The following is a 14275-nucleotide window of genomic DNA, read 5'->3' on the forward strand; positions in this document are numbered from 1 at the left end:
GTAAACTACAGCAATTTCGCAATTATAAGCCGCACCATTTTGACTAAAATTTTGGTCCAAACCCAAAATGCAGCTTATAATCAGGTGCGGTTTATATACGGACAAAGAACAAAAAGTTGCTGTTTTAGTTTGGAGGACAGGTGTCTGCTGAGAAAGGCAGGAGCCTCTCTTTGAAAATGGAGAATGTAAACCCCCTCCCTCCAAATTATTATAATTTTGACATCAAGGGGCTTTCAGGCAAAAATATGGGAACTAGGAATAACAGTTCTTTTCTAGGGAAATTAAAATAGAAATACAGTACTACAAAGAAACAAACTCCAAACCCTGACAAAGTCAGAGCACAACCTGACACCCTGTCAGGCAGGGTGTTGGTAGCACTCCCATTAAACGGTGGCTGCATCCTCCTGCAGTGACAGATGTGATTCAGTTGGAGCAGTGCTCCTGTAGAAGGTGCAGTTTCCCTCTAAAGGTCCAGTGGTGACGTGGAGAAATCCAGTTTTCCTCTGGAGTCCAGTGGAGAAAGGGGCTCCCTTAGTGTCCCAAAACCTCTGTTTTTATCTTGGTAAGAAATGTTGGGCTCTTTCCCCTGGCTAGAGCAACTTCCAATGGGATGCAGTAATTTTATCAGTCCCACAGTGGGACTCAATGGGCCATTAGCAGAAAATGACTCCCTGGAGGAAGGATGGGTTGTGAAAAGATAAAGAACAATGCCCTGCCTGGTTTCAATGGATGGCCTATTAGCAGAATATCTGCTGTTGAGATAAGGACCACTGCCCCCACCCTCAACAGATGGTGATAGAACAGATACCTTTTTATCACACTCTGTATTGTAACATGCAGCTTATAATCAGGTGCGGCTTATGTATGGACAAAGAATGAAAAGTTGCTGGCACCTGGAGATGCGGCTTATACTCAGTGCGGCTTATAATCGTGAAATTACTGTACATGTTTTACAAGAAACCTTACAGTGTTTGAAGGAGGATTTGTAAGAACCCGATGTTATTGACTCATTAGAAGTATTTCTGGTTTGCCTACACATTATATATGCATTTAAAAATATCATAAACTTAATAAGTTCCAGACATAGTGAATGCTTGCAAAAAACACATCTGGGAATGCACCATGCTTATTCTTCCCTTCCTGCTGAGAGGTTTAGCTGCTGGCCCACTGTCTCTGAAATGCCATAAGAAGTAAGAATTCCTGTGCCAAGTCAAATCTGTAGCCCCTTTTAGCACAGTACAGTAGGGTATCCTGTCTCTGGCGGAGACCAGAACAGGATGCTTCAGTAAAATGAATGTGGTTATCCAAACAGATATAATTGGGATGATTTCAGACCAAGCCTTAAGTTAGAAAAGCTCATTTTCTGCAATGTTTTAGGAGAACAAGATCAGTTTTGAAAATAAACAAATTTCTATTGATCTAAGGAGTCTGTTATCAGATTTTCCAGAAATTCAAGAACAGACTAAAAATTCCAGCAGCTCTTATAACAGAGAGTAAATTAATTGGGTATTTAGTTCTATCTCAGTCTAATTCTAGCTTTTTGGGACCAATATAATAATATACATTTATAAGTTTATTAATAGCCTTCAGCTGGTGCATTTTCTCCTCTAAAAGGACTGCAGCTTGGTCTTACAGGTCATGACAAATTTACATTACGTTCCTCTAAGGAAACCAAAATGTAAAGTAAGCATTAGAATATGTATGTGCAAGGCGAATTCAAAGCTAATTATGTAACACTACTGGAAATAGCAGAAACGAGAAATATTTTATATACACATATAAAATAAGACTGATAACTGTAATACCATTTCCAACCAGCAGAGAAATTACTGGAACATGTATATCACAAATATCAGTAAGGGTGTGAATTGGGGTCAATGAGGGAAAGATTAAATTAGAGGCAATGTTTTTATTTGGAGGGGATGACAGTGGTATTTCTTCCGGTGGAATGAATGAAAAACAGATAAAACAGGTAAAATGTGCCACCAGCTGACACCAGGCACTCATCTGAATGAAAAATTGCAAAGATCAGCTGGACCCCAACCAGAAAACTCCAGTAGCTTCTTGCAGGAGCCAAATGTTGCCTACTGGAATTGCACCTATTTGTACAGCACAAACTATGGTGCACACATGTGGCAACGGAAAATGCAGTCAGACTGCAGTAATATTTCCAGGAGAACAGGTTTTCAACTCTAAAAGATACCTTTTAGGGAAAACATAATTGATTATTTGCAATTCCATGACCTTCATCAGAGTAATCTTGTTCAATGTCACATCAGGTTGAAATCTAGAACATTACATATTATCTAATGTTCTGCAAATGCAATACACAACCCAACATTCTAACCAACAATGTGCAACCACATTATTATAGATCAGATCAGTTATCTCTGCTGAGTAACAGAGCTTGGAAATACTCTAACTGCTAAGAACAGTACTACATTTTCTTCACACAGCAGCCTTAAAATCTAAGTTAACAACAGCTTCAAAATCAGCTGTACAATGCCAACCTGGATGTGTTGGGATAACTTTTCTAATTTAGTCAATTGTTCTCAGAGTTCCAAAAAACATACTTTTTTTTTCAGTTTATGTCTCAGGTACTTTTAAATACTGCCACCGCTCTCTTTTCTCATTAAGGGAATTCCTAAACTTCAAACTGGTATGTTACTAGAATTTACTGGACCCTGAATTAAATTTACTATCTCCTAATCCTTTTGTTCCTAACATAATTCTCAGACTAGATATAAACAAATGTCATCTCACCAACTTTACTTTTTCAAGTAATAGGATTATTCCTTCCTATTCAGGTATTTCCTTGTAATGCTAATGCAAAGAGGGTTCAAGATTAGACTGACAGCCCCTGAGGTTCATGAGGCTAAACAGCTATTGCTATTATATCAAGATGCAGCATTCCTTCAAAAATGGTCAAACTTCTGATTACGTTTTCCCACAAGTACAAAAATAAAAAAGGTCTAATATATTTTCTATCTTTCCATTAAAAACTTGGGATTCTTTTTTTGCTTAACTTAAGAAGTCCATCCTTTGACATCAGGTATGTAAAGAATAAAATTTTATGTATCACTTATGATATTATCTCCCCCAGCAAGAGAAATAAAAATAACTCATTAAACACTTGGTTTAATATATACAAACTAGATTTTAATTTCAGATTAGTTTTACTTTTTTTCCCCCCCCACTTACAAGAAAGACACTATTCCTCTACCAGCTATGCATGATACATGCTGACAGATATGATAAAACTTGCTGTTTTGACTTACTTTTGCTGAAGGATTTAATTTATGTCAGAAAATAGTAATTGGCAGTATCCCATGGCATTCATTCCTACCTGCACCAGTGATCAAGAAAAAAACATGACTCAAAGAGTCTGAAAGTTTTGGTGATAATGATTTTGTTTTCACTTCAGATCAACAGGCAGACATATGGATATAACAGAGAACATATTTCACAGATAGTTTCATGGAGATTTATATTGCAAATTTTTCCTTGTTCCACATAGGCTGTGTTTTTATCGGTTTTTTTCAGATAGTGTGTCTATGAAGGTCTATTTGTTGCAGTGATACAAATGATAGCATTATTACAGAATCACAAAATCATTAAGGTTGGAAAAGACTTCCAAGATCATCAAGTCCAACCTTTCACTGAGAACCACTCTGCCAACTAGACCAGATTTAAGTCCTCAGTTACAAAAGCAGACCAGTCTCACACCCAACTGTAAAACACAATATCCAAAAGAATGGTGAAGGGAAACAACATCTTAAAATAATTACAGGATTTTAGTTGCAGCAATGTAGTACCTGAGTTTAATGTCAAGTGGCTAAAAGAGTCTCAAGGGATGAAAGAGATACTCAAGCAAACTAGTTGCTCATCCTATAAAAGCTAATACCTGCTTGGAGACAAGGACACGTACTACAGGACTATATTAATAATATATTAAGTTATTTATAACTACTCCTTAAGGAACTTTAAACAATGGCAACCACATTAGTACTATTTATAGCAAGTATTCATGCTGTCAGATACACTTTGAATAATGTCCCAGGCTGGGAAATGGTATTGTAGATCTTGGCTCAGATTACTGGAGAGATAAACTGGGAGATGTGCAGAACAGTTAGATACATTCACAGCTCCTGCCTCGAAACCTGGCTCTCAATGAGATTAACTGAGCCACTTAGCACAACGAGTGAGAGAAGAGGAAATTAAAACTTTCTAGGTATATCATCACTACAGCTCAGTCTCCAAACTAGGTCTGGCTTCCCCTCTGTCATGCTACTTCTTTCTAGCAAGAACTTTCTGTACAGCTAAGAAAACACAAGTTAGCAACAGCAAGCAAAAGTTTTCTGTGACACCTACTTTTCTGATTTTGATTTAAATACATTCAAATATGTTTCTACCATTTGTTCAAGATAAAATGTTCAGTCATCATCTTCAAGTTCTTGTGAGGATGGAAACCCTCACTCCCCCAGGCAGAGACAACACCTGCCAGAAGGCAATGACACAAGTTTTAAGTGTTTTCAGGGTGTTTTCATATAGCACTGTAAATTACATCAATGTAAGGAGATTAACTTGATTATTGCAGAAATATCAGATTTTACATATTCCTGCTTGCAAAACAAGTTAGAGAGACGCTGATAGAAACCAAGAGTCAATGATACACCGTCCTGTAAATTTAAGGACTGACATCTCCATGCAGAGTGATAATCAAGTTCAAAGCACTTTATATAGGTGTTGTAAGAAAGGAATTATATGTGGATTCAAACAATACAAGGTTATACTGCCATGTGCAGTTTTACTTATGTTTTAATGACAGTTCCCATAATAATAATAATCTACCATTTACTGACACGTTGCAACAGTTCAGTAAATATTTAAAAATATAAATGTTCAGTATTTTTCACTTTCACAGTTCCACTATGTTAAATATGTCCTAGAGTTAATCAGATACTTGGTATACCTTACTGTTCCTAAAAGGTTGTGGAACAAGATCTCATGTAGTAAAGAAGATCATATAAGACCAACACAGAAATGTCACCAGTGCTAAGGAAAGAAACACAGATGTGTTTTTTCCATGCTGTCAGCATATATGTATGCATGGGAGAAGTATACAGTTCACCTTTACAGACAGACAGGCTACAAGAGAATACCTCTTCCAATACCTAAATGTAGTTTCAGCTTAGTACATAGTGTATGTTCTTACATGAAGGATATACACTATTACTTAAAAATAGCCTGATTTACCCAGCATTAAATTATAATTACCTAAAACAGGAAAAATATTTTTTATAGTTACAGTGTGCATAGAAAGCCAAGTGATGTAAAAAGTGTCATGATTTCATAGCCTGTGTTACTGCATCTTCAGTAGCCCCAGCCAGATTGCCATAGTATTTTTGTGTTAAATGCTGACCCTTTTATTCTTTCAGAAAAGGTGCTCAAGAAAGTATTGCTGAATGTTTTTTTCAAGTCCTTTATCTAGATTCTAGACATAATGTCAGTCATTCCCCATCTGGGAGATCCTGTCTGCCTTCTACACCAATGCTTTGCAACTGGAGAGCCAAGAGTATCCACCATTAAGACCTAAAGCCAGGGTAGCTCCCATTAAGGTCAAGAGGAAGAAGGATGGGAAGAGGGTACAAAGCAAACAGCTTGTTTGACTTTATTATTATGATTTTTCAAATCTTGCTTTTTGAAATCATGTTCGTTGTCTATTTACTATTTAATTGAAAAAAGTGCATCTGATTTTTTGCCCTCTCATCTTGGTTTCACACATAAAAAATAAATAAAAAATTTTAAATAGGTGAAAGTATGATTTACTTTATAGTCATGCCTATAGTGTAGGCTCAGGTTCAAACTTGAATGCGAAGCCAGTCATCAGGATTATCCAGTATTTTTAGATACTGATTTATGCTACCTTAAATATGGCCCAGACTAATTAGCTAAGTAGACAATGAAATCTGGCTGTGGAAAAAAAAAAAGTTAAGTTTTGATTCAGTCACCAGAGACACGTGGTTCAGAGATTAACACACCCAGTAATGGCTAACAGCTTTTTAAATTTTCTCTTTCAGAAACCAAAGCTACCAAACCAAAGCCTTACCCTGCCTCCAAACATACCTTCTTCTCCAGCAGTATCTAACAAGGAATGATTCTCATCTATATTATGTTTAATCCCCATGGTTGTTTCTATTTATCTTGTGAGTCATGAGCAGAAATATCATGGAGCCTACCAGATCCTTATCCACAGCCCTCCTTAAATGAAGCCCTATGGACTCCTACGTCATATGAATGCATCTCTTCTTCCCTTATTGTTTTATGGATGTTAAATCTCCAGGCATATATAATTTCTAAATCCATCACTCTTCTTACATAAATTCAGAATCACATTTCTTAACTATCAAGTTTGTAACTTGACTGTTTCACTATTGTTCCATTTACCTGTGTTCCAGGAAGGCCTTCTGGTCCTGGTTCTCCTTTATCTCCTTTTTCACCCTAAAAGAATTAAATTTTATTTTATTATACATACTCATGGAAAATACTAACCCACAATGCTTTTTAACAGGAAAAATATTTTACCATTCTGATCTGTTCTACATGCACATTGCTGGATGCACAAGTAAAACTATTTCTTATATTCCAACAGAAATTCTTTCCAAATAAATATCCCGGGAAAATGTCTAGCACTCTGATAGGTACAGTTCTCTGTACTTCATAGTGTCTTTGAACATCCATAAAGACTCACCACAGAAGAACATTCTTGTTTATTGCTTCAAGAATATGGTCGTGAAACACAAATTTACACCAGGGAACAGTGTAGTTTCTGAAAATCCTAATCTTAATATTACATAAATTTTTTTCATTCTGAGACTCAGATTTGTTATCAGATACTTAAAGTAAGTATTTATATACAAAGTCCTCAGTATTATAATTTGGGTTTCACCCATACTGATATATGGTTCACTATCTGGATTTGACAAATTGAAACAACTTTTGTTTTGAATGTTTGCTTACAACTATGAATATGAACAACATTAAAGAAAAAAATTGGTGGGGAGACTCCTTCAGAATTGGCTATAGCTGGTTCCTGAGTTTGTTCATTAAACACTGACTACAGAACACAATAAACTTTGTAAAATACATGAAGGAATTCAGTTCCATATCAACTCTAATAACCATGTTATTCCAGTTAAGACATGTTTCATTTGCGAATAAAATACACCTGCTAAGCAAGCATAATTTAAGGAAAAAAATACTTTCCAGAAGCAACAAGCCCGAAGAGCTCTATAATTGCATCTCTGTTGCTCAAATGAAGTTTGTCAAATCAAAATAAGTAAACATAAAATAACATAATTCTGATAGAAGTGTGAGGACTGACTTATGTAATTAGGAGTACAAGTTCTTCATATAAACCAAAGAAAACAAAGAGCTCATCACCAAATTTCCATTATCTCCAGGGGACTACATTTGTCTGAGCAGAACCTATTCATTATATCAGCATCATCTTCATAATTCTGTTAGGTAAATGGTATTGAGCCGAGATCATTCAGCTAAATCCATTTGCAACACAGCCCTGATTCAGAGCCATTGCTCCCATGGCAATGACAGAGGGCATTTTATCAAATAATCAGGTTTACAAAATGAGTTTGTATGAGCTTTGTCAAACAACTGAAGCCTACTAACATATTAGCAGCAGCAAACTGTGAATTTAATAACCCCATTCCCAAGATAGCTTTGCAGGTTCATTTTTTCCATTTTAATACATCTTGTTGATAAGAAACTTAATTCTACACATTAGCTTGAATCATACAGTTAAGGTTTTCCCTCAAGTATTCCCTTTCTTACTAGTAAAAAAAAAAACCCACCAGATAAATCTGTGCATTTACTGCAAAGTTTGAATGATACCAAAGAGTTATTGGAATTTAATAGTTATTTTATTATGTTTAACCTATTTTAGCATGTTTAAACTATGGAGTCCTCTTTGTTCTGTGGATTAAGACACTGGTTGAGATAGTAATTTTCTTTCACTGTCAGCTTAAAAAATAACCCAGTTGAAATCCCAGGCATACTGTTCTTTTTAAATAGCTCACTTAAACTTTTAGAACTGCAAAAATGACATTTTACTTTTCATCACTGTGACATACTGAACATTTAATACTGCTTTCAGGATATTTCAACTAGTATAGCAGTTACACTGCTACAATTTTGCAACAGTTATAAAGGTACATTCATATATTTGACATAATACCTCCTTATCTGAATATATTTCTAGAAGATTTACAAATCATTCCAATTTATGGAGCTGTTTTTTTCTTCTATGGTTTGTGTATTTGTTTTCACATTTTAAGAAAAATGATGCAAATACCTACAGATTTGTTTCAGAAGAAGTAGCATCCTGTAAAAATGCCTTGATGTATAGGTGGAAACCTTAGGTGAAAGTATCTTGTCATGAACTGTCATGCAACATCTACATTGCCATAAAAACCTAAACAGAGAGCCTAACAAGAAGATGCCTGTCCTCTCACCCTCACTGATCATTTGCCTGGTTGTGAGATGAGCAGTACGTGTTGGTGATGGTGAATTTTCCTCTCCAGTAGGCAGGCAGTAACTTCCAAACACTGCCAGGCAGCTCGAGACACATGTAAGTGTGGCTGGTGAATGCAGGGAAGGGAGAAACCCCCCATTCCTTATGATTTACACAATGTTTGGGTTTGAGAGGTTTCTCAGTTCCCCTGACAAAATGATAAAGAGCACCCCCTGTTAATGAGCCTTGGACCTCTGCAGAGCCCCTGGCCTCCTGCCAGGTGTGTGGTTTCACTGTGAACATGTTCCAATTTTTTAATGGAGTACATGGTTTGTACTTGCCAAGCCTGTCGTATGGAATGGCCATGTTCACTGTGGTGCAAGAATTCAAACCAAACAGAGGTCCAATTTTTACAATTCATTCTCACAAGAACTGAGCCAAGTCATGCTCGTTTCTGTCTTTATGAAGCACACTATACTGAATAATTAACAGCTTCAAATCTAGCCAATTTTCAGAGTCACTGAAGCCACTCTGCCATATAGGGGACGCTGTTAATAATCAACATTATGGCTTTGTGGCAATGTACCTTATAAACTAACAAAAAAAGAGAAAAATGCATTAATTTCACTTTATATGGAGTGTTCCTGCCTGCTTATACTACATTCAGATGAGAATATTAAAGACTATTTATTGCAAAAACAGGATAAGAAAACTCTGAAAACGTTAAGTCTTTTTTTATTAGTTAACTAAAACAAACCTGATGTAACACTGAATTATTGGTATTTTGTTGGGTGAAATCTGCATTCCATTACCCTGATGGAACCAGCTGATGGGGTTGTTCCAGAATAACTGCTGGGAGGGATTCATTCTGCTGTGTGTAATAGTGGATGCCCTGAATTCAGTGATAGCATTCTTTAATTAGGGCAAGGGGTACATCCACAGCCTCTGCAGGATGAAGAGTGCCAGCCTCCAACTCACTTGTCCACTTTAAGATTGCCTCATTTTCCTTGCACACTATTTCTCCCATGTTAGAATGGTAAAGTAATATATTTGGAAATATAATACATTAATACCTAAGAATTGAACTGAAAAAAATAAAGATTTTTCTGTAACACTGCCCTGTTAATGATACAAATCAGGAATTCCAGGTATCATTTTTTGGAAGAATTGTTAACACTTGTTGAAATACTCTCTAAAGTACAGAACCTGTGTAATACCACTAAGTCAGTGTGGACACCTTATAATTTTTAACCTCTGAAACTCCATGATTTCACCACATATCTTTAAGACAGTTATGACTTTTTTTTAATACTTCTTTCTGTTATGTTATGCTTTGTCTCAGCAGAATGCTCTACGTGAATTTTATTATCTTGATAGCTTCTTTTAAACTGATCTCAGCCCATAATAATGTCTATTGATTTTTATTTAGTAAGTTATGAATTTTAAAAATCTACATCTTCTGTTTAAAAAACCCAACATTTATTTCTTTCTGATTTTCTGATAGATATCTGAAGAGCTGGGCTTACGAAGAGCTCCACCCCAATAATATTCTTACTGCCTGACCTGTAAACCTTCCATAGAATATGGGATAGTATGGCTTTAGGAAAGTGGCAATACATTGGGTGAAGCACCTCAGGACTGCTGAGAGACTGTACCATTTAAATGGAGTGGAAAGCAAGGTAAACAACTGATTTTGACTCAGTTCGGATTGGGAGGTACCATGCAAGGAAACTCAAGAGTGACACATGAAGCTCATCTCCAAACAGGCTGTAACCATGAAAAACAAGAGTATTTCCTAAGCAGGGTCAGAAAGAGACAGCATAACGCACTGCAGAAATACATTTCTATAATAGAAAACAAAAATCAACAGGGAATGGTCATGAAGGATGCCACCTCAGAACCTGTGTCTTCCCAAGCCCATATATTTAGGATACTCAGACAAGTAAATCAGGTGGTCACAAAGCTTTATAGAGATCAGACACATCAGCAGATTCAATTATCAAGAAACAATGACCAAAACCCGCTGATTCCAGACTGTGCCATTGCTGTCCTGTGAGAGTCCCAAACAAGTGTTGCACCTGAATGTACTGGATACCATGTCAGGAGAAAGATCTTTCCTTCCTGCTTTTTTTACATAGACTGAGCAATACTGAAAATACTCACAATGGCTAATTACTGGTTGTAGTCACATGTCACATTCCTAAGTAAGCTCTAAGCATTTCTACCCAGAGAGGCCATATAAAGGCAAATTGCCACCTCAACTAAAGGCAAAACCTTAGGCACAGAACAATCAGAATCTTGGCCAGCCCAAGGCTCCAAAAGCTGCACCAATTGAACTGGCTCATTCTGCCAGCAGGAATATGGTAGCCATCCATTTTTACTCTTTGTAGAAAAACCTTAAAATGTAAAATTATTTGGATCAATTAAAACAAAAACAAAACCAAAAAACCCAAAAAAACAAACAAAAAACCAACCAACTGAAAAAATCACAAAAAACAAACAACCAAAAAACAACCAAAACCAAAAAAAACACCCAAATAAACCCCACAAAACCCCCAAACAAACAAACATAAAAAAACCCAAACCCCAACTCAAACCCCAAGTCCAATAAAACTTCCAGTGTATTTCTCTCCAAGTGCAGAAATCCAACACACAAATGACAAAGCACTATTGCAGAAAAGTATCTGGGTATTGTCATGGATCACACAATGCACAGAAATCTGTAACACAAAGAAATTTTTAAAAGGCTAAACTCCATCCCCCATTTGTCAAATGCAAGCTGAAAAAACCCCAATTATTCTGGATTACTTGTCACTGATGAGAAAAGTGAAAAATAACAGCTAGGTTAGGGCATCATATTTCTCTGCTCTTCTCCAAGCTAGAATGACACAAAGTGTGAAGAATAGTTAGGAGGAAAGAATGAACATAGGATACGCTGATGGATCTCAAATATGGGAAAAAATGCTATAAATGGGACATCAAGGTTTCCATACTGATAATACAAATAATAGATTTCATTTGTGGCCAAACGGGGTGTGGAGGGTGGAATTTGTGTTAAAAAGGCAGAGAAGTACTGTAATGGTCTAAGATTAGAATGAATTTGCCTTAAAAGTAGATCTTGATCGAGAATGCTCTAAGTACACTTGGATACTCCATTGTATGCATGTCTTCCTGTGGGTGGGGCAGATCTAACCCTGAATACTCTTCCAGGATAACATTTCCTCCCAACTGCTCCTGGGTTCTGCTATGATTGCTCTCTCTTGAAAAATGTGTCAAAGTCATGTGTCAAAATAGTTTTAGCTTTTCTTAGGATGATGTCCTTGCTGAGTACAGATTACAGTGTTTGCAGGTACGTGTCTTAAGGAGTCAAAACACTCATGTAATTAGACTCCTTTTTTCATGAAGGTGCTGAAAGACACACAAACATAAATACAAATGCCAACAATATACAGAATATCAATATGACTGAAATGTTTTCTCTATCCATGTGCCACTATTGTCAAGCACAATGATTGAATAATGAGATCAAAGACAGAAAAGAAAAATAAAAATTAAACCAAATAACACAGGCAAAACAGGAGAATAAACACACTATGAAGAGCTAGCACTCTCTTTGGATTGAAGGACTGTATCCATATACAGGATACATATCCATATACACATATAGGCATACATTTCTTTCTCATACATTCTTTATGAAAGTTCCTCTCCCTTTGCAGTATCCACAAACACTGATTTCTAAAACAGTCTATTAATTCCATGGCACCCTGACAGGCAATAAAGTGTCCTTAGTCGCAGTCTTATTGAAAACTTTTATAACATAGGCTACAGAACCATGATTGAGAACTAAGCCTTAAATAATGTCCAGTTCTATTATTTCACATCTAGAAAATGCAACCAGCAATGCTTTATGGAATATACAAGTGAAGAGTCCTATGATCTCTTAATGTGTTCCTTACTGAATCTCATCTTGGTTCTTATCTTCAGTGTAACCTTATCCTGTGGAAATCTAAGAGATTACCTAACATTCCCTAGTGCTGACCAGAGCCATTAAAAATCTTTAACAAAATGAATACGAAAAGGAATTAAGATGCATTGTGGTATGTGGGAAAAGATAACGTACACAGAACACCTTTTCATCTAAGAGACTTGTTAAGACACAACCACATACTTCTGGGTAATAGATATGAGCCAGCAGAAGATGAAAAAAATACTGATATTTTGGCTAATTCTTGCTTGCTACAAGCAAGCAGCTTGTATGCAACTCTAATCACAATCTCACATTTAGTTTGTTTTTTAATATTAAACATCCCAACATAGATAATTAATGTCCTAATCATGCTTAAGATGCTGGCACTGGCTTTTCTTTCCACCAGATGAAATTTAGACTTTGTATTTTGCAAACTTTCCTTTGCATGCTATCTTGCCATGGCTCATACTGTCATGGCCATTTAAATTTCTTTTTATTTTCCTTCAAACTTTTCAATGTCAACAAGAAAAATACTAACAAAATCAAAAATCAAAACTCCACTCTTTATGATAATTATGTGATCATCTATTTCCAGACCTAACTTGAAAGGAAAATTCTTAACCCAATATTAAAGTTTTATTCATAGAAATGAGAAAAATAGTACAACCTAAAGCATGAGCTGTCTGAAAGCAGAGTCTCAGTTGCCTAGATAATATATATTCTTAACATTCACTTGAATACATTAATACTGTCTTCAGAAAGTATCATCAGTCAAGCAAAATGTGTTTATAAGAAAGAGTCACTAAGCTTTTTCATGGTGATCTTAATTTTCAAATACTACTTGGTATTTCTGTGCAAAAACTTCAGTGGGTGCAAAGAGCTGTCTAATACAACTTCCCAGAATATATTTCAAAAACTCAAAAACCCATCATTTGGAATAGTAATGGATATTCTATCCTTCACTCACTCCATCTGGCTGAGTTCTACAATAAATTTTACACACAGAATACCATTCCAGTTTAAAAATTGGTGTACTGCATATAATTTATTGTGCTATACCTTTCCTCATAATCCAAAAGCAAAAGGTTTTCCAAACTATAAAGACTCCTGAATTCAGTCAGACAACTCATACATGCATCTTTCCATGCAGAGGTCATAGAGAGAACACCCATGGTCCAGTCTTCCTCTCCTTCTACAGTGTCTCTGGCTAATCTCATCTGCAAATATAAAATCAACAATCATTTCTGTGAGTCATCAGTTACATCCAGACTTGACTCCTCGCCAAGAGCATGTCTTAACTTTCCAGTACCTCATATCTAATCTATGTTTGAATTGTTTTAAATATTTCTTTCAACATTTTTAACTAGAGAAAGCTTCTTTTTCTCTCTTTTTTTTTTTTTTTAACTGTAAAGAACGGTGATTCTGTTGATCAGCAAGAACTGAAATTATCTTGAAGTGAGTCTTTCAGATACCATCCACATGCAGACCACAGACAAAATGTTTTTCATCCCTCTTCACGACTTCCACTTTGATCCAGGCCATTTTCACAAATACTCTCTCATCCTGCTCTCCCCTACCCATTAGGATTTTCATAGTTAAAATTCTGGTCATCAATTATCTTCTCCTTTGATGGTTCCCATGCACACACACTTAAATACCAGGACATCTAAGTGTAAAACTCAGTGCACAGTTTGGCATTGCAAGGCTTACACAAGGTCTTACCATTTATTTCCATACAATAACCACTCCCTTCAACCCAATTTTTCTCTAGTGTT

General features: G+C 36.1%; 1 protein-coding gene across 1 annotated transcript in view; it reads right to left on the reverse strand.

The window, feature by feature from the left end:
- COL19A1 (collagen type XIX alpha 1 chain) overlaps positions 1 to 14275 on the reverse strand; it is a 183709-nt gene that overhangs the window by 92470 nt on the left and 76964 nt on the right. Inside the window, exon 12 of the mRNA XM_033054946.1 lies at positions 6448 to 6501. Within this exon, the coding sequence (XP_032910837.1) occupies positions 6448 to 6501 (54 nt within the window). The remainder of the gene's footprint in view (positions 1 to 6447; positions 6502 to 14275) is intronic.

The sequence above is a fragment of the Catharus ustulatus genome, chromosome 3 (assembly GCF_009819885.2).
Source record: "Catharus ustulatus isolate bCatUst1 chromosome 3, bCatUst1.pri.v2, whole genome shotgun sequence".
Taxonomy (NCBI): domain Eukaryota; kingdom Metazoa; phylum Chordata; class Aves; order Passeriformes; family Turdidae; genus Catharus; species Catharus ustulatus.